Source organism: Salvia splendens, chromosome 14, assembly GCF_004379255.2.
Source record: "Salvia splendens isolate huo1 chromosome 14, SspV2, whole genome shotgun sequence".
NCBI lineage: Eukaryota > Viridiplantae > Streptophyta > Magnoliopsida > Lamiales > Lamiaceae > Salvia > Salvia splendens.
Genome location: NC_056045.1, coordinates 8,342,227 through 8,364,380, shown reverse-complemented (window position 1 = coordinate 8,364,380; position 22,154 = coordinate 8,342,227). Strand labels below are relative to the sequence as shown.

Below are 22,154 nucleotides of genomic sequence, written 5' to 3'. Positions count from 1 at the left end.
TTCCCCATACGGCCAGTGACTCTCATAGTGCGAAAGTGCCGGGAGGAAGAGCCATTAATAGCATGGATAGAAATCAGGGGGTGCTCATCTTCCCTACCATCATCATCACTCAGTTGTTCAGGGCCTAGTTCAACCGGGGTTAAACCATCATCAATTTCTAATAAGTAAAGTTGCTTCCGAGCACAACGATGTCCTCGTTCGAATTTTTCATCACAGCCATAACAGAGACCCTTAGCACGTTTATCAGCCATTTCCTCCTCAGTCAATAAACGCTTAGACTTAAAAGCAGGAGTAATAGGTGAAGGAAGCAGTGGTGTGGAAGTGTTTGAAGAGCGAGCATCATTAGGAGTAAAACGACGATTTCCAGATGTAAAATTATCCTTCACAGGAGCAGACATGTCTTGTAATTTAGCTAAAGCATACGCATGAACCAAGGTTTGAGGCATAAACATACGCACAGCCTTTTGAACAACCGGTTTCAAGCCATTAATGAAGTGACTAATCGCATACGATTCAGAGAGGGAAACACGGCCCAATAACAGTTCAAAACGATCATGATATTCAGCAAATGCACCTGTCTGTTTGAGCTCGAGGAGTTCGGTCATCGGATCGCCCAATAGTTGATCTCCAAAACGAGCTTCAAGCGCTTGCAAAAACAACGGCCACGGAGTAGACATAGCTCGATCCTGGTATTTGGACCAGTTTTGGAACCATTGAAGAGCTCTTCCTTCGAAATTGATCACGGCTAGACGGACTTTATAGTTCTCAGGAGTCAGATCTACCGCGAAAAAATGATCGCAACGAAGGATCCATCCGGCTAAGTCCTCGCCGGCAAAGATAGGAAATCGAACTTTAGATTGACGCGTAGCGAAGTATTGCTGACGTTGTTGGGGACCACCGCCACCCCCAATCCCACCAGCAAATTGCCCAGCGGCCATGCCATGAGTGTGGGGAACAAAACGAGCGAGAAACTCATTTTGTTGGAGTTGCAGAGCAAGGAGACCTTCGCGAAGTTCCTTCACCGCGAGATCACGAGATCCATCAGTAGTGTCGCGGAGCTTATCAAGCTCGTCACGTTTCCGATCAGATTCAGCCACGCGATCGGCGAGATCAGCCATCGCGGCCGCTAGCATCTCTTCCAGCCGGCGCATATCGCCGGAGCGTGTTTCAACCATCACAGGAGTAGGATCGAGAAAGCTGATACCACTTGGTGCGGAATTGGGGTCGCCGGGGCTATGAACGGCGACCGGAATTGCACCTACACAAATAGACTGACGCGAGGGAGAGGACAGAGCAGAAGGAAGGGAATTTTGCATTAATTCATCAAAGATGCGTTTACAATTGAAGTAGCTCAGCTTATATAGCTGTGAAGTAACTAACAATCAATCTAACAGCTTCAATTAACTAACTATCACACGCTATGTGTTGATTTGGAGCTCACAACATACAATTCTCGTGTGCATGCAACCATGCACACGCTTATTACGTGTAAAATCCACCTCAGCGTTTATTAATTTCATTCTTAGCTCATTTCATGTACCATTTTTGTTGTTCGATTCATTCTCCACTTCCGATATTACATCACATCATTCGAATCTTATTAAATCTAAGTCTTCCCCGCACCTATAAAAAGACCTCTGGGGCTTATAATCTTTTAGAGCTTATTCGGTTATGAGTAATTGGTTTTGCGCTCACCAAAATGTATGTATCTTGCATATGTTCGTTTGCCAAAATGGTGTTCCAGAATTGATTTGATGGGTTCAGTTGACCTCCCCGCTATAACTTGTTGGACAAATATGTCCCTTCCCTATTTTCCAAATTCCACCACATACCCTTTCACCAAAATTAGGCTTATGAAGATGATGATGTCGCCGGAGTTTTTCCTCTTCGAAGTAGACGAGTCTTCGCTTGAGTGCAAACCCTAACATAGTGAGAACTCCAAATCAATAACCGTGTAAGGCATAAGAGAAACTACAATACCGACTACGTTTGAAGAAGATGTCGACGAATTAAAAGCCCAGGGCGTCGACGACGGTCTCGATCTTCAACACTATTAGCTCACGAGCTCGCTCTCTTGGCTGCCAAGCAGAGAGAGAGAAAGTCTTCCCCAATGCAAAATGAAGTGTGTTGGCCGAATTAATTCCGATGAAAGTCAAAGGGAACAGTGCGGGCGGGGGTCATCGAGGGTCATAAAGATTTGAATGGGGAACACCGAACTGACATTAATGCCCTATTTTGACCTCAATTCTACCTAATTAATGAACACCGAACATGCCCTTATAGGAAGTACTAATTCTACCTTTTACTCCATCTCTTATCTTTTCTTCAATCTTTTTCCTCTTTTTTATTTCTCCATCTTTTATGCCCCCATACAGAAAAATCATAACCGTCCAATCAAGAAATGATTGAAGACGGTCTTTATTTTACTCATCCAGTTGAATATTCGTCCACCTTTGTATTTGTATTTGGAATGTCTTTATCAAGTCATGTGTGACTAATTTTCTAGATTACTTTTAGCTTGTACTCCATCCATCCGTCATTAGGAGTCTCATTTCTTGGTGGCACGGACTTTAAGAAATGTTAAGAAAGGTGGATCGAAAAAAGTTAGTGGAATACGGGTCTCATTTATATATATTAGTTTTAAATGAAATGTCAGTGGAATTAGTTAGTGAAATGTAGGACCCTATTGGTAAAAGTGAACCGAGACTCCTATTCGCGGACGGACTAAAATGCCAAAACGGGATTCCTATTCGCAGACGAAGGGAGTAGTAGGGTTTGTTAAATATGTTTTTCATATATTAGTTAATTTAAGTTTTTTCGTGTTCATATGTTCTTATCTATTGTGTGTATTCGTAACTAGGCAATATATTACCTTACTACAATACTTATCTTTTATCTAACGTCTCTTTAACTCGGATCAAGAAGCGTGTGAGGATATAGTTCATATGGTGGATTGTTATAATATTTCTAATCTAAGCTTACTATGCATCTTGTAGGGGCGATAAGTTAGTGAGGTGTTGAACGTATTAAGAAATTAGTCTAAAGCCTGTTATGCATCTTGTAGGGGTGATAGATTAGTGAGTAGAGCCTAAAAGACATGATCAGCTTATCCTAGAGGCTAGAGCGTAAAACAAAGTGGATCCCTAGAACATAGAATCTCGTTCAGGAAATAGGATGCATAAATTAGCAATTCTGAATCAAGTTAAGAATAGCTTGGTCCCTTCGGTGATTTGACTGTCTTTTCTTTTATTGCTTTTGTTTGGTTTTACATCAAATCGTCGTTTCATCCGTTTTTACCGTTTTTTAGTCTCGTCTTAGGAGTTTCCTTCCAAACCGCCTTGTTGTGGGTTCAATCTCTAATTACTACTTTCAACGTTATTCTTTTGCAGTTTAGGAGTATTTTAGAGTATTTAGTACTAGTGTGTGATTACATGCGCTTATATTTTATATACTAAAATTCACTACATTCAGTTGCATGTGAGCATAAAATAAACACAATCCTTAATTGACTAGATTGTATTAGGAATGAGTATAGTAAAATAGGTTGAAATAATTCTGGATCATGTTGGGAATAGCTTTGGTCATATGTCTTGTCTTATTTTTATTGCTTTTATATTTATTTAGTTCCTTCACGACATATAGGATGTCTATTATTTAGTTCTCTACGCTTAACTCACAAAAAATATTACAAAGCAAACTGGTATAAAAAATCCATACAAGCAATTTAGGCAGAATGACAAAATTACCCTTACAAGCAAAAAAATTTCTTCGGAAACAAACAATCCATACTTAATCATACAAAATAATCTTATCCATCAAATTAAGAGATCAGATGGCTATTAATGGTGGTAGGTTGTCACCACAGTGTCCCCCAGTATCATAATACTCCCTCCGGTCTCCATTAAATGTCAAATATTTGACAGATGCAGGTTTTAAAAAAATGTTTTAATTTGTTAATAAAAGTGAATGGAAAAATTAGTGAAATGTAGATGGGAGAATGAATTAGTGGCAGTGTTTTAAAAACCGGACCGGACCGGCCGGTTCAACCGGTTCAACCGCGAACCGGTAGGTGGTCCGGTCCGGTTAGCACTATAAAACCAGTGACATGTTCAACCGCCATGAACCGCCGAAACTGGCCGGTCAGACCGGTCTGGCCGGGAACCGGAAACCGGTTCAAATGCTTTTCAAAATTTTATTCTAAAATTTGGCCTTGATAGGGGTCGAACTCAAGACCTCCCGGTGAACTTACCAACAATTCTACCACTACACCACAAGGACTTCTTGGTAGTAATATGAACATAAATTATTTTCATATGTTAAACACGAAATATTTATCTATATAAACTAATAATTCGTGTTTAATACGTATATATGCATATTAAGAATATGTGATTAATTATATTAAAAGTTTACTACTATTTGATTATATAATAGGAGTATTTACTAAATATATGTTTTTAATTTATGTTTATTCATATATCTTTGTGTATAATATTATTTTGCCGCATTACTTTTTGAAAATAATACTATGAACTTATTTATTTTTATACATAAATATTAAATTTTTTATTTACATTAACTTACTACTAGTATAATTTATATATTTAATTATATTTGTTGATAAAAAATTAATAAAATTATATCATTCACTAAAAATATATTCTTTTTAATTTTATATTCTTTTAAGATAATTCATTTTAATTTTATATATTCTTTTAAGAAATTGTTAATTTTAATATATTTCTTATATTTTAATTATACTTTTACAATCACTAATGTTTTATAATATAGGAGTTTATAATTATACATAGAGTTTAATACTAGTTTTTAATATTGTGTATTATAATTTATTATTGTATTTAAACTTAACGTCATTAAATATTCTAATATACTAGTACAAGACTTGTTTTCTATAATAATGCTATTAAATGTATAATACTATAATATTTATTGATAAAACGTTTGATTAAATTTTATTATTTACTACTAAATAAATAAATATATATATATAAACAGTATTCCGGTTCAACCAATGGTTCGACCAGTGAACCGGTTGAACCAGTAATGACGCTGGTTCGCTTGCTAGTCCGGTTTTTAAAACATTGATTAGTGGAATGTAGAGTCCACTATCAAAGATGATAAAAGTGAAATGAGACATTTATTAAGAACCGTCTAAATTGGGAAATATGGGACATTTAATGAAGATCGGAGGGAGTAATGCACAATAGATAATATTATGTCACGCACAAATGACATGGCGTAAACGAATGTCATTTTGGAGTGAGTACTGATAATCATAAATAAAGACTAGTGTCGAAACATAGCCCTCCGACCATCATACTACTAGCATATAGTACAAGAATGATTAGAGCAGTTTTTAGTTCACTTCCCCACATTGCGAATCAAGAATATATGGGAAAACCAAACTTCACATTCCAATTGCTGTACACCTTTTTTGCTATCTACATGAAATAATTTTGAGATTTTGGATCAATATTCTACTCGTTTCAAACCCGAGCGAGCTCTCACACCAGATTTGGAGGATCAGAATCCACCGAGCCCGAGCCCCCCTCCAACGGATCTTCATATATGTCGACAAACGGAAGGTTGAAATTCCCTCCATCTAAATCGTCCATGTAGAATGTCCTTGACAGCCCCCTCGAGTTTCTCAAGTCCAGCTGATATTCCTCGCCACTTCTCTCGTCTGAGTAGTTGTCGCCGTCATCGTTGGAAGCTTCATGGAAGAAGTTTGGTGGCTCAAGGAAGCTCGTCTCCTGACCTGGACCATGTGGCCGCGTTCTGGCCCACCAGTGGCTCCTTCCAGGGTGCTGCGCGTCATTGGACTCGTGATGCTGCTGTAGCACACTCTCTTGGTAGAGAGGAACCGATGTCGAAGCTTCTAGATGGCTCTGTGTGCGATCCTCAAACAGGTTGTCGTCCCAGTTTCCATCGTCGTATTTGGGAGTGTTGATGGCCAGGTGGGACGGCATCCATAGAGCGGGAGGGTTCTCCTCATCTTGGTCGTAGCTTCTCGACAGCGTCTCTCTCGAGTTATCCTCGTCTCTGTCATGATTGTGCGAGGTGTAATACCATTCGAGAATGTAGGGAAAATTCTTCTGCTCGCAGTCAATCAGCCACATCGAGTCTAACTGGTGGAAGTTTCCCATATTGTTGAACACTGCTTCCCTCGAAAACATGGCATCCCGTTCGCTCGCGCCAAAGCCTCTGAATCTCGGATTCTGATGCACCATCCCTGATGCCGTCTGCGAGGCTGCTGTTCCTTGACCTCTCAGCTTTTGATCTCTGAATATTTTCAACGACGCGAAGAACTGCTTCCCATCATCATTAGGTTCCCATGACGGATACGCAATCTGAAAGCTGCATATGGAACTCGACAGTGACGCAAAAGGCAAAGAAAACGCAACATATGCATGTGGTACGGATAGTACTGATACCTCAAGAATGACTTCTCCATTTTCCCCTGGGAACTCCTCTGATCGTGAGACGAGTTAAATGGTGAACCGTATCTTTTGTTTCCGTGATTTCTAAAATCGAAGAGGCTGAAGCTGCGAGGAAATATGACACGCTAATGAGTTTGCTTCCGCCAACAAAGCAAGAAACCATCCTGATAAACAGTAAAAGCTTTCATTGCTTATCATGAACCAATACTTACCTACAAACGTGGCCCACGCCTTCAACATCCACAGTGAAGTCCTTGATGAACTTTAAGATATCATCCACCCGCTGCGAAATCAAACAAATGGTATTTCAAGGAATACCTTTTCGAAACGGAAATAGATGGATGAGAACACATCTAATTACATACCTTAGGGACAACAAACATAAGTAGATATGGCGTAAGAAAGATTGAGGCCATCTCCTCCAACAGCATCATTCCTGTGTACTACGCCAAATAATTTATACAATCAGCCTACGCTGTAGATTAAGACAAATAAAATACACTAGACACCTACAGCGCATCAACGTCCATAACATATGATACCTGAAAAAGAGTCTCAAACTCGACCCGCACTGTCTCAGTATTCTCTTTCACACGCCATCTTTTTGGCATATAGTGCGTGTGTTGTACAACCAGGGACATTGCTGACTGTGGATCAAGGACAAGAAGCTCATCCCTCATTGCAGCACGGCTTATAGCAGTTATAGTTCCAAAAACTGCAGCATACCAGAATAAGTTTCGCCCAAATATCTGCAAGATTAAATCAGAGCCCATAAAGGGATGTTCAAGGTTTGCGGTCTGTTACTCTTAGAAAGTGAGGTCGTAGTCAAAAAGTCGAAAGCCTTACATGGCCTTCCAGGAGAGATTCTTCTAAAAACGCAATTATTATGAGCACAGCAGCAAAGCCACCAGAAACAAATGATATGAACTTCGCCACAATAGTCAAGATGGGTGAAGGAAATTGTTTCAAGTAATCAGAAGAATGCACAATGCTGCTGTTTATCCGGTGCTTAAACAAATGATCAACCTGGAAATGAAAGATGACAGATAAGAACAAATAGTTAAAAATTCAGTATCATGCATCTTCAAAATTAGATTGTATTGCACTTATGTCCCATGGCAAATAACCAGACTTAACTTCCTCAAAAATCATCCTTAGCTCATCAACATATATCACAATATACTGGACCACAACTAGACATAATGCTGAAGGAAGAGTTTAGGATCAAGTTTACGGAGATACCTCATTGAATTCTCTGAACATCCACTTAGAGAGGTTTGACCATCTCCTGGAAAATGCTGTACTTGGATGGTTGTAAAACTGTTCGGCGTGGCTCAAGAAGAGATATACGAGCATGAAAATTACAAGGAACGGAGATAAAAGAAGCAGAGTAAAGCCAACTATTATTAGCCTTTTCCTCAATGTATTTGGATCTGAGACAAAGTCTCTTCTAACACAAAAGTTTCTGCATGGAAAAAAAAGCATACAAATGAGCATATGTAGAAAGGTCATAGAAGGAAAAGTATTTTTCAATATTTCTAGGATCAGTCGATCAGGGGAAAAAATCACAATCAGGAGTTTCTACTGACAACAGAGAAAGACATAAAATAAGTCACAGAAGGGGGACGGAAAAAAAATCACATGAATTTTGTATATGACCATGAAATCCCATGAAAGCAGCATTCGATGAATATGAGAAAAATTATTAATGGTATGTAAAACTTTACACGTGAACCTTATAATACAATGCACTATGGGGAGGAGGGCCATATTATAACTTATATTCTTGGGTTATTTTCTCAAAATAGTAAGTATTAATTTTACCTGTCAAACATACTCTGGAGTATGCACCAATTCAGCGTCCATTCAAGAGTCTTTGGCAGTACTAGACGAAGTTGTACACCATCTGTACCAACACTTCCAGTTGCGCACGAACCAGGGACCCACTGTGATATGGGAAATGCAAGCACTCCTTTATTAAGCATGCCAATCAAGTAATTTTCCTTCCTCATCAACCTCATGGCCACATCATGCATAGAAAGATCCTTGACCACACACAGCTGATGTGTCCTCTGTACTTGAACAACTTTTTCAAGAATCAGCGACCATGGCATCGTCTGTATTTCATTGTCTGTGACATGGAGGCTGCAAAGACATTAATTAAGCACCCAATACAGCATCCTCATTTCAAGAAGTTAAGTACTACATACTTTTCACAATTTGAAAAAGTTTACATTGTATTAAGAGTTTACATGGCTTTCAACCTTATTAGGTACCGCATGATTTATAATTACCAGTTGTAGTAAAACCAACGAATCTTCAGAGTCTCCTTCAACTGCGCAAAGAACCTCAAAAAGCAGAATATACAGTAGATGGAAAATATCCCCAAATATCCAACAATTATAGCTTTTGAAATAGTGAAAGGAGACAATGGATGCTTATGTAAAGCTTCCTCATAGAGGTCACAAGGTTTGATTCCAGATTCCACTGCATCCATACCACATTTTGCACTACGGAGGCCATTCCAATCAACAACAAGTAGAAAAAACCCAGAAAAACATATAGTGAAAGCCAAACTCAGAAGCTCAAACATCCACTTGATGATAATGCACCACAGGCCTTTCTCACAGTAATAGGTGTAAATCCTCTCAAAGAACAGATCCAGATCATCAATCGGCTCAGCATTCAAGGTCTCCCCATCAAGCAGCCCAGATGGGCTCTCACTATCAGGGCTCGGTGTTCTATGATAATCAGACAACTCAATTTCATGAGGTACATCATCAAGCAACCCAGTATTCAGAGAAGATGTACTACCCTGTCGCCACTTGAATATATTAAGAGCATGAAATCCTTTTTGCCCACTGAACATCACTCATACACACTGAATGCATGCAAAAGCAGTGTGCCTTAATCAGACCATTATGCTGAAATACCAAAAGGGAACCAAATTATTCCAACAATTCAGACCTTAATGAAGCATATTATAAGGACAGAAAAAGCACATCATATATAACTATAACATATAACAAACAAAACCTTCTGCCATAACACTAACAATTCCATTTGCCATACATTACTAAAAGATGTAGAAATTGTCTAGGGGGTGGTAACCCAGTGTCTTGACACCTTCTAGGTAATGTTAGACAATTAGAATAGTAGCATATAATCTTTTTCTAATTTGGAAATAGGTAAGAGTTTCCCATTAGTCCTTTCACATCCACAGAATAAGGCCCTTGAAAACAGGAACACAACTAACAAAAGATAAATCCATTGTTTTACATCCATGTAAATAGTAAGCCATAATATCTCAAGAAAATACCAAGCTGACACCTTCATCTAAAAACAGCTTCAAACAAGAAAGGGTTACCTTCAAGAAAGAAAATAACTTTTAGTGATAATGATCAAAAGCAAAAGTGTATTAATCCAATACGAAGCATTGTATAGGATTTCAAGAAAGAAAATAACTTTTAGTGATAATGATCGACCACATTTGGTTCTTTTTCACACAATCAATAGCATCCTATACGAGATATCATGCTAACATACCCCAACAAGGCAACAGCATGAACGAGCTTTAAATTCTCAAACTGTGAAGTGACAAATACATAACAGCAATATGGAGATATATTCAGTAATGTTAATAACAACAAAAATATACTAGGATATTTTCACAACATTATTGTAGAGTATAGAGAACACACTATGTCGTAAGTAACAGATATGCCACCTTGAAAATCATAAACTTGACTGCAGCGGAAACCAGTTGATATTATATGGCTACTTTGGAAGGAATTTAAGATTTGAGAATAGAACCTCGCAGCTTCTTGGTATGATCGTGAGATCTAACAATGGAAATAATAATAAGTATGTTGCGACATTTCAGAATTACCATTTGTTATGCAATTCTTGTCTGGCTTATGGAACTGAACACAAAATAAGAAATTCACTAATTTACAAGGAACCCTAATTTTCAAGAAGGGCCACAGTCTAACACACTTGAAAAGAAGTACATATCTTCTTTCAGAACTACAATTTCTCTGTATATCAGTTAGGAAAGAAACTTATATGTGAAATATATTTTTAGCCAAGTCCTATGAAATTTTAATCCATCATGCATCTACAGAATCACATTGAGCGTAATCAAGTAAACAAACAAGGGCAAGACTGAAATAAGTAAACGAGACACCTGAAGTAAAAAAAACTGCATAGTGTTCTAATAATCCCCTAGACCAATCACCAGCCCCCAAATTCAGCAAGACAGCAACGAGCATTCCAAATAAAAAAATATTATCTAGGGCTCCCCATTTCAAGCAAGAACTGATTGCTACTAAAATATATTCAATAAAACTTGAAGTAAACTACCTATATTGACAAGGGCAAGACTGAAATAAGTAATCAAGTAAACGAGACACCTGAAGTAAACTACACATTGAGCGTAATCAAGTAAACAAACAAGGGCAAGACTGAAATAAGTAAACGAGACACCTGAAGTAAAAAAAACTGCATAGTGTTCTAATAATCCCCTAGACCAATCACCAGCCCCCAAATTCAGCAAGACAGCAACGAGCATTCCAAATAAAAAAATATTATCTAGGGCTCCCCATTTCAAGCAAGAACTGATTGCTACTAAAATATATTCAATAAAACTTGAAGTAAACTACCTATATTGACAAGTCTCCATAGAGAATTAGAGCTAAAAAACCGTTGCCGGAACCATCAGAAGCACAAAAGATCAAACCTTTAGCACCAAATAGTGATGCAAATACTCCAAATTAATTCCTTTTTCTAATTCTTATCGTTTATATAGAAAATCCGATGCAAAAATAACCATAGACAACATATTTCTCCCCAACTTCTTAAAAAACCCACATACAGTTTTAAGCAGAAATAAAACATTTTACCTCCAGACCGAATATCACCGAATGAAGTAAAGAAATATCTACAGAAGTTCAATTTTATTATGAGAAGCAATTGGGAATATTCAGCTGCGCAGAATAATGATCAGAAATACTATATACTATACATGATTTATGTATCCCTAATTAGGTAGGAAATGCGGAGGAGGCAGAAGGGCTTTGATTCAGTGAAAATCTTGAACGAATTTTGATTATTTGATCAAGTTTTGAACTGTATTCCGATTTCTCTCTCTACATAAAATTATGATTCTTGTATCAATTTTCATTATTTACTTTTCCAATGGAAAAAGGGAGACGTGTAGGCAGGGGGATGCGTAATCTGTCTTCCTATAATAAATTAATGTGTGTAATTTCTTATATGAGAAAAAGATTAACATATGTTAATGAATAGTAGCAGCAAAATAAAATAGTGCTAAGTAGAAATTAATTGCATTTATTAATCTCGGCCTATGAGATCCCATCTACTCTAAGTTGATTAGTACTAATAAATTAGATAATTTAAAGTTTATCTATTAAACATCTTATAAAAAATTTCTTCGATAGAGTATAATTTTGCTAACAAATTATTAGTTTAATCCTGGACAGAGTTCATCAAAGCATATCACATATTACACTCCACTGTTAACTTCTCAAATAAATTGAACAGTTTCTTTGATTATTAAGAAAAGTAAAATGATATAGATGCATTTGAGATATGAGCATATGTACAACTTTTAGGTAGGTGAAGGCTGTATTGTTTGTTTTGAAATTCGAAATTTTAATATGATAATTTGTTATGATTGTTTTAATGATGTTGACTTTTGTATAAGTCCTCAAAAATTTGTTACTCCATTTAATGGGTTTTTTCTTTTTTTGTTCTAGGCTACAAATAACATTCCTCGATTGTACTGAACTTTTTTTTTATTCCACCTTTGGAAGAGACGCATGACTCATATGCGTCTCCTTTTAATGAAACGCATGACAATTATGCGTCTTTAAGGGAGACGCATGAGGGGCATGCGTCTCTCAATTTTTTCGATTTTTTTAACGACGCATAAGAGTCATGCGTTACAGAAAGAGATGCATAAGCGTCATGTGTAGCTATTTTTTTAAAATTTTATTAGATGACGCATAAAAAAAGCGTCATGCGTCTTAGGAAGAGACGCATGAGGCTCATGCGTCTCTAATTCGCATAAATCGGGCGAGGGAGAGGCAGTAGCTCCCTTTCAGACGCGACAGAAAGAGAGAAAGACGAATTCGGTGATTTTTCATTGGCAATTCCGGCGAATCCGATGATTTCTCCTCGTATTCCGGTAAGTTTCCTTCAATCTTTCAACATTCCTCCCTTATTTGTTGATTATTTGCATATTTTGTTTAGATAATGATAAAGGTAGGACAAAGCCGCACTTCCCCAACTAATATTCTTCACCTCTTCCGGATCGTCAAGCGCATTCAACCACATAAATGGAACCTTACACCCCGTGGTGTCTGGTAGAATGAGATCTCCTAACAAAATTAGTGCATGAATACGTACGTAGGTAGGTCATCACCCAGAGGTATCCTCGTCTGATTGATCAGCGCGGTCATCAGCAAACCGCCTTGCTTTGTCTCTGTGGATGTCTCCGGTATCCATCCCAACAAATCGCGGCACTTGCTAGTCCAATCTGGATAGCCGACATGATAGTCATGCCCTGTGAAAACGTGACCGTCCGCCCTCAAGCCCCAAATAGCTTGCACATCTTCCAAGGCGATCGTCACCTCTCCGATCGGTAGATGGAAAGTGTGCGTCTCCGGCCTCCAACGCTCAATCAAAGCCGCGATCAGCTCATTGTCGACCTTCATCGACCTCCCACAATCCATCACGCCTTTGAAACCAAAGGCGTCAAGCCAATACCTAACATTCTCATGAATGTCGACGTCCCAAGTCTTACTTTCTGTCCTTCGGACTTTAAATACTTGTGGTGTGCCCTCTTTCATTAGTTTATTTGAAATGTGATGTTTCTGCAGGATATAGCACGGACGGGTCTTCGGGTCCATATAATAATTGTCCGCTTGAACTTGAAGTCTCCATCTAATCTAAATACATATTCACAAAATAACAATTACAAACTCACATTTACAATACAAATAACATATACATTCAAATTCATCGTCAAAATAACAAAATGTCATAAACCAATGATTCACTCCAATTCAACACAATTCATGATTTATAATGCTTAATTTATATATAACTACTAAATTATAAGGTTAAATTAAAAGATACATTTCAACCCATACTCTATTCTCCAATAACAACCAAAATCACAACACCAAGCATCTCAAACATATCAAAAACTATACAATAGAATGAATTTCACCATTAATATCCATTACAATTAACAAAACAACAAAACATCGGCTAAAATTGAGCAATTTATTGTAAACCCTAATTTACAAAATTGAGAGAAATCTAAATAAAATATGCAAATAAACAACAAATAAGGGAGGAATGTTGAAAGATTAAAGTAAACTTACCGGAATACGAGGGGAAATCGTCGGATTCACCGGAATTGCCAATGAAAAATCACCGAATTCGCCTTTCTCTCTTTCTGCCGCTTCTGAAAGGGAGCTACTGCCTCTCCCTCGTCTGATTTATGCGAATTAGAGACGCATGAGCCTCATGCGTCTCTCCCTAAGACGCATGACGCTTATGCGTCGTCTAATAAAATTTTAAAAAAATAGCGACGCATGACGCTTATGCATCTCTTTCTGTGACGCATGACTCTTATGCGTCGTTAAAAAAACCGAAAAAATTGAGAGACGCACGACCCTCATGCGTCTCCCTTAAAGACGCATAATTGTCATGCGTTTCATTAAAAGGAGACGCATGAGGGTCATGCGTCTCTCCCAAAAGCGGAATAAAAAAAAGTCCAGTACAATCGAGGAATGTTATTTGTAGCCTAAAACCCAAAAAGAAAAAACCCCATTTAATCCGACCTGAGTAATGAAAAAGTTTAATAGAAAATTGATTGATAAAGTTACACATGTGAGATATATTTTTACAATATTAGTTATATAATAAATCGTGCGAAATCAAGTTAATGAATATATATGTGATACATTAGGTGATAAATTTTCAGAGATAGACAAAAATAAAAATAGATGACAAATTTTTAAAGACGGAGAGAGTAATAATTATGCAACATATTGAAAATTAATAATAAAATAGATGACAAATTCTGCATCTACCGCTGAATGTTCCCACCCACGTCCTCCGTTGAAATAAGGTCGGCCTTGTGCTATGCTAAAATATATGTTTCACTTGCGCGGCGTCTCCACCCCGGCTTCAAACTGTTGTAAAAGCCACATAACTTTTGGATTTATGGGTTTACCTATCAAAATGGTTCAAGGAATGCGAAATTTGCATTAAGGGCATCTTTGGAGCGTCCCTCGTTATAGATCTCGACAATTTTTTTTCACAAAATCATTTACTTATTTTTGTTGGTAGGCGACGATTGATATTTGTATACGAAAGTACTATTTCCGTTCTAACTAAGTTAAGTCGTATTCCTTTTTAAGATGTGCCAATTAAGTTAAGTCATTCTTACTTTATTCCATCACATACTTTACTCTTCCTTTATCTTTTCTACTTTATTTTTTTTTCTACATTTTAACAAAATTCTTAATCTCTGTGTCCAAAAGTTTTAAATGTTTGAGATACCTTGAGTCTAGAGACGCCGAGATTGTTAGGATCGGTGACTTGTGATACAAGTCCATGTTGGAATTGTTGTTATGATGTGGCATAGTGCAATTTGAAATAAATAAAAAAAGTGAGGAAAATATTTAGCTTAAAGATTGCTTTAATCTTGTACTAGAAGTAGTATCTAAAAAGAATATTTTTGTTGGCATCGGCCACTTGCTTTTTTTCCTGCTGACTTTTATGAGTTTGGTTCTATAATATGGATTGACAAAATTAAGCTGTTGGGAAACAAATCATTACCATTTCTTCCAAGCATATGGATGTTGAGTGCAACTGGTAAAGATGAAAAATGAAAATTTTAGCTAACCCTGTTTGTTGTTTATTCCTTTACAAAGGGAAATAAATGAGAAACAAAATATGCAGCTTGATCACCACCACCACCACCACCACCAGGCCATATAAATGAAACTGGGCAGAAGAAGATACTACTTCTCTAAACTAAAGTATAAAATCTTTGTGACTGACCTCTTGTTGCAACAGCGATTGCGTTTCTTGCAAAAACTCGGTACATGATAGTGAAACTGCTGGTGTAACGTCTACCCCATCCATAGCTTCAGAACTTTATCCTTTCCACCTGATGCTACTTTCTCACCATCTGGACTCCAGTCTACTGCAAACACCTGCAATTTCAATAAGGGGTTTGTCAACGATTCAATTAGATGCATAAAATGGACCGAAACAATGCAGACAACACAACTTACTTCATCTGCATGTCCTGGAAGATCTTGTTTCAGCTTCTGCGTTCCAATATCCCAAACCTGTTTACAGGCTTCCATGTCAATAATCAAATGTACTACTCCAATTGTTGGCAGCAGAAAACCCTTAATAAGGGACTATGTATCTCAATTAGAGTCGATGTAGACATGAAAATGATAACACACACCAATTTTCCATTCTTACTAGTACATTCAGTTATCTAAAGGGACATTTACCTTAAGAGTTGTGTCTTTGCTTCCACTCAAAAGCAGTCTGCTGTCAGCTGACCATCTGCAAGAAGACGTTTGGATTAGATCTACAGACTAGATGCATAAAATTCTATTAAAAATAGACCAGACCTTATTTGATAAACGGGCCCAACATGGCCACGGAAGGCAGCCACGAAACTTTCAGTTACTCCATTCCATAATTTGACTGACTTATCAAAGGAGGCACTTGCAATCCATTGCCCGTCAAGAGAAAAGTAAACATGATTTACATGCTAGAGGAGATCACATAATAATAAGAGGTTAGTAATCAATGTCGGTATATGGTATCAATAATCATTAATAAGGTTGAAAGTTCCCGGACAAATATTGAGAGGATTAACCAGATTATGCAAACTTGATGCATCAATGGTGTACAGAGATTGAGAGAGAGATGGTAGCCCCGGGTACAATATTTTCTGTGCAGCTTTGTTAGATCGAGCATGTTGATGAACACAACTAATTGACAGAAAGGTAACACTAAACAAGAAGATGTTTGATTTTGGGGTTTGATTAAGCTTGAGAATGGATGTAGAAGTTTTCCTGCAGTCCGTAATTATATGCCAAGACCATGGCGACCTATCATTTCCCAGATCATCACTAGAGATTTTCTACTTGTATGTTTCCTTTTTTTTCTGATTATCATGTACAAATGTTCTGAGTCTAATGACAGGTTATGTCATCTATCCAATGCCAGCCCCTCATTCTCTGTATCTCATGTCTATGAAATCAAACATGCATTGGCTCTTCATTAAACTTAGTAAAAGGAATATCAGCATTTGTTTGGAAGATATAAAGCATTTAATCCAGAAGAAATAATTTTCAACTGAGTTTGGTTTTATCCAAAAAACAGAGCTAATATTGAAAAACAAGTTCCACAAAGTTAGATGACGCAAAATTGAGCACCTGTTGATGACCAGTCATACGATTTTTGGGGTGTTTGCTGGCAGCAGGCTCCCATAGAAACATGGTAAAGTCATCTGAACCTGACACCAATCTTACAGGAGCACCGCCCCTCATCCTATTATACCTTTCCAAAGCAACCTGGTAAAACAATTTAAGTAGGCTCGGATTTCAAATACAGTACACAAAGTAAAGCCAAAGCATATCAGTTATCACACAAGGAGATTTATACGCTGCAATCCCATTTACTAAGATGCACACACTTTGTAGAAATCATTTCATTATTCTGAAGGAAACAAAGGAAATTTTACACAAGTACATTTATTAACTCTCTCTCACTCCCTACTAAATCTCTTTCCACTTGTGGCTGCCCTCTTATCTTTAAAGACATTTTACGAAACCTAAAAGTTCTAAATACGACCTTAATTCAACCTTAAGTCCTTCTAACTAAAATCCAAAATGCAAAACCATAAAAATCAGCACCAAGCATTCGAAAACGTAAAAGAAAATATATGGAGTAGTATATCTAAGGTCCAAAACTGTATTGAATGGTTAAATCACTTTGATGAATCAACAAGAGGCATTGTAGACCAAAAGGAAAAGCTTACATACTCTGCAATAAGTAATTATGAAGGGAAAACAAACTGAAAAGAGAATATTAAAAGATCAATCACAGCACCTGCTTCATTTCCTCCGAAGATGAATACTGTTTACCAGTGTGATCAAAGGCACCAGTTCGGAGAACATACTCAGTACTCAATGCCAATGAATTCACCCAATGCCCATGGCCCTACACAATGAGAAATATGGGAAACATGAGCAACTAAGTATAAGAAAATTAAGACTACAATAAGTTGATAGTAGTCTTAAAAGCCCATGGCTCGTTTGATGTTCACAGAAGCATATTAATCACCAAAAGAACTGTGGACATATTAACCATTTAACCCCAATTACATAAGACAACATAATTTACACAAGAACAATGTGACAAGCAGCCCAAAGCTTCAGATGAGTGTATATTGAGGGTTGAGAAAACGAGAACTGAGAAGGGAAGGGATATGCTGGTTTGCAGATGTGCAACGGATGCACTTATAAAAATAGGATGGGAGGCAAATGAACAAAAGATTGTTGAGCAACAGAAAAGAAATACCTTCAATTCCCGAATTAGCTTTCCTTGTGTAGTCTCCCATATTTTAATTGTGCAATCCTGAGATCTGCAAAGGTAATATAGAAATCAAATTTTTTTATCTTCTACAATTTTACTGTATAATAAGCATTTACATCGCCTAAAATTTACAATACCTCCTCCAACCCTACCAATTAAACTGCCTATCAGGATAAAAGTTACAGATAATTCACAATTGGAAGATAAAACAGCTTCGAAATTATAAAATCTTGTTCGAAATGAAACTACAGAAGAAAGCACAAATTATTGAGCCATTTTGAAATGTTCACTTGCAGAAAATATGCTCTTTATGCATGATCATCCAATTGAGTGAATGCCATTCAACACCACATAATTGTAACCTAAGTTGCAATATTAAATATAGGCCAACAAGGCGCTTCCGAATTTCAAAGAAAAATAACAGTTCAATCATATTAATTTACAAATTCATGTTTAGGATGTGTAGATTCTAACTAAAATGAAACATACCCAGTATATATGAATCCATCACCTCCCCATTTCACACAGGTTATGGCCAGTGTATGTCCAGTAAGGCATATTATACATTTCTTCAAAGCAACATCCCAGATCCTTGCATCACCATCTTTACTAGCACTGACAAATCGGCGGCATGGAGCACTAAGATGCACTGGCTCCCATGAAATTCCAGTTATCCATTTCTTGTGCCCCTGAGACATGATCTGTGCCATTTAAATCCTTTGTAAATTCTTCCAGGAAAAACAATGACATGACATGTGTCGGTGCCTAATGTCTTTTTGGTATAAACTAAAAAAAAGGATATTGCAATATGTATAGTCAGTCCCATGAAAACAACAGCTGGTAAACCTTCCATCAAGTACAGAGTCTGCAGTCTTGTTTGCTACCAAACTTCGAAGAAAATGTTAACATCCGTACTTAAGAGATTCCAAAAATAATTATTGGTGATGTTAAAGATGATAATCCCTCCGTTCCATGTTAATAGAGTCATTTTTCTATTTTGGAAAGTTCCAAGTTAATTGAGTCTTTTCTGCCTTTGGCAAAAAGTAATTCTCTCTTTTACTTTATTCTCTCTTCATCTCTCTTACTTTATTCTCTCTTACTTTACTCACCATCCATTTAACTCTATTCTTAAACTCCATGCCGAAAAGAAATGACTCTATTAACAACGAATGGAGGGAGTACTTATTATATATTAATCAAATTAGGTGATGAATATATAGGATGGTGAGGCACAATGTCAAGTATGCATGTATTATCTTTCATCAAAAGTATAATGGTGCATCTTGAGAGTGCCAATAGCGGCTAGCCTATGGCCTTCTTAATATATACATAGACCTCTATATCTAGTATGCTATTTTCCTATCGAACATCTGCAAAGAAAAAAAGCAGATCACAATCAACACACTCTACAATACGTTCAACTCTAAGATGGTTGTCAGAATAGATTAAGGCAATATTTTCCTGAGGTTAAAAAAAATATTCAGATCAACAAGGAAGAAATTCAATCAAGAAAAACACTAGTTGTTACACTTACCATAAGTGGATTTCCCAGTGATTTTCCAGTCTGTGGGTCCCAGCATATAAGCTCTCCAGCCTTGCTTCCGCTAACTAGATGCTTACCATCTGGCGACCATGCAATACAAAGAACCCAGTTCTTGTGTCCTGAAGGGGGGGAGATAAAGTACGGTGATCATTATATATCACTACTTATTTATAGAAAAAGACAAAACAAACAGAAGTCTTGTGAAATCAAATGCCAAATAGCTCAAGAAAATGAAATGGACATTATAGGCACAACCAATAGGTAATGACATACAATTTAATTCAATAATTTCAAATGGAAGGGCTTACAAAACAGTAAGCAAAAGAAATCCATTCAAAGAGTATCATAGTAAAAAAATGAGTGCAAACTTTTTAGACCAGATTTTTAATAGTGCTATTCTAACAATCTAACTTCATAGTTCATACATATGGTTAGAATCTTTTATAATGTCACATATCCAAATATCTTTATGCAGATATAATTATATGCAAATAACCAAACTAAGTGCTGTAGATTTCTTTCTTGGATGATTTCAAGAAACCCAAACAATGGTACAAACATTAAAAAATCTGGGAATTATAGTAATGTCATTCAACCATCAGAAAAATGCTGCTCATACATACAAAAGAAAAATTCTGACCTTTACATGTAAACAATGGTGTCTGCGTGTTCAAATCCCACATACGAACAGTTGTATCACCTGATCCACTAGCCAGGTGGCGTCCATCAGGACTAAAGGCAACAGAAAGCACAGCTTCAGTGTGACCTACAATAAATCAAACCAGAGTTGGACAAAAAAATAGCTCAAGATAAATCCAAGCAAACCTTATCCCAATAAGAATTAAGAGGGCCAAATAATCTAGCAGTCAGTAAACTGAACAGTTTTGAAATTATTTCATTCAACAAGAATAACATTTTACTTCAAAAGTCCGCCAAGAGTCAAGATATGCTTTTTTTTTGCTTTGGCCAAGAAAAATCAGAAGAAAATGTTATCAAGCCCGCCAAATATATCATATATATGGTTGTATCAAACATAAAATCAAGAAGAGGTAAGTGTCTTTAAGCTAGCTTTGGCCTTTGGTAGAGGGGTTCCTTAACTGGTTAAACAACCTTAGGGAAGATGAGATTTAGAAGAAGTGTTTATCCTTGTAATTATCTTTGTATTGCAAAATGAGACTACTTCGTTTGATTAGTCGCCTATAATATATAAGCTACTAATACCCACTTATTCTTGTTTTACCTACAGAACAATCATGTTTAAATCGTAAATGTATATCAAAGCCAATGTATTATCCATTAGTGATACCTAGTCATGATATTGCAAATATTAGTCTTTTTAAGATTCTCAAGAAGTGCTTCAGAATATTCAAGAGTTATAGGAAGGTAAAATAGAGTGAAGAATGAGCTAGGCAGTGATCAGGACTAACCATGCCATTGACGAGCATGCCGGTATGAATGAAACAAAATGCACCCTTAATTGGGATGAGCATGTGAATGGAATAAAATAACATTTCTTACCAGCTATAGTTGAAGAACATCGAGTCACTGGCCGTATTCTAAATACAGCCTGGGGCTGGTATACTATTGTAACGACCTTCTCCACGGAAACTGCATCATTTACTCAAAATCTCAGCAATTTCAATTTGTGTTCGGTATAGGAGTAAAAGAAGGATCAGGAGCAATAAATCGATTAACGGAATTAGCAAATTGCCTTTCTTCTGAAGGTATGATCCAAGCTCCACCGCAAGCTCATGGTCCAACACATAAAAAGCATAAGGCAGCTTTTCCTCCTGAGATAACCAAACATATTCCTCGTTAAATAGGATCCTATCAACTACATGTAGTTCATATCCAGATTTTTCATATAAATATTGTACAAAAAAAAGGCAACCAGCAACACTATATGAGACAAACAGAATCTCTCCTATGACCGCAATAATTGAGATAATCCAAAAGAGAATCCTACGATTACTAAGTCTACATTATTTAATAGAAAAACTGAAGTGGATGAGAAGAGCAGTAAATAACTTGTCCAGTTCAGAATTACTAATAAGAAGCCAAAAAAAGTAGATTTAGTTTGATGAAAATTTTACGTTTTTGAGGAGCTAATTGAAGAGCTGCTGGAGCTCCTTAGGACCTGCGGTTTCCGGCAGGAAAATTGGCGAACCGAGCGGCGTGCTTCCGCGTCGGTGAGCTGACATATGACGCGGTGGCTCTGCTCTCTCTCCTCTGCCCTACCAAATTCTGCTGTTTCAACTTCCATCTTCTCTTTTTCTTGCTCTGTTTGTATTTTGAAAAACTTACAATGGAGGGTTTAAGGGTATAACTCGGGGTAGAATTGTCATTCTATGAAATTGATTTCTTCTTTTATTCAAATAGATTGCACTCACCCAGCCCATTTTGTAGTTAAATGGGCTATTCTTCTCTATTTGTACTCACCGAGGCCCATTGGGCTTTTCTTCGATTAGAAATCGATCCAAATC

General features: G+C 37.0%; 2 protein-coding genes across 5 annotated transcripts; both read right to left on the bottom strand.

The window, feature by feature from the left end:
* Positions 1-5,255: 5,255 nt before the first annotated feature.
* LOC121765178 (autophagy-related protein 9-like) lies at positions 5,256-11,650 on the bottom strand. Of its 4 annotated transcripts, none has more exons than XM_042161228.1 (11): positions 11,363-11,650; positions 10,189-10,303; positions 8,756-9,385; positions 8,286-8,606; positions 7,704-7,926; positions 7,308-7,487; positions 7,004-7,210; positions 6,827-6,904; positions 6,674-6,744; positions 6,456-6,566; positions 5,256-6,378 (listed from the first exon to the last, which is right to left on the bottom strand). In XM_042161228.1, exons 3-11 carry the CDS (start codon positions 9,328-9,330, stop codon positions 5,526-5,528), a joined length of 2,619 nt encoding a protein of 872 aa, XP_042017162.1. In that variant the 5' UTR covers positions 9,331-9,385; positions 10,189-10,303; positions 11,363-11,650; the 3' UTR covers positions 5,256-5,525. The 4 variants fall into 4 exon arrangements, with proteins under 4 accessions (XP_042017162.1, XP_042017163.1, XP_042017161.1 ...); XM_042161229.1 differs by lacking the exon at positions 11,363-11,650 and adding an exon at positions 11,123-11,340 and having other exon boundaries at positions 10,189-10,823; XM_042161227.1 differs by lacking the exon at positions 10,189-10,303.
* A 3,667-nt stretch (positions 11,651-15,317) lies between these two features.
* On the bottom strand, positions 15,318-21,940 carry LOC121766143 (notchless protein homolog). Its single transcript, XM_042162490.1, has 13 exons — positions 21,809-21,940; positions 21,383-21,461; positions 21,190-21,279; positions 20,312-20,437; positions 19,663-19,790; positions 18,618-18,829; positions 18,114-18,177; positions 17,643-17,753; positions 16,967-17,104; positions 16,154-16,296; positions 16,031-16,085; positions 15,800-15,856; positions 15,318-15,718 (listed from the first exon to the last, which is right to left on the bottom strand). The coding sequence occupies exons 1-13, from the start codon at positions 21,932-21,934 to the stop codon at positions 15,635-15,637; spliced, it is 1,413 nt and encodes a 470-aa protein (XP_042018424.1). The 5' UTR covers positions 21,935-21,940; the 3' UTR covers positions 15,318-15,634.
* Positions 21,941-22,154: the final 214 nt, after the last annotated feature.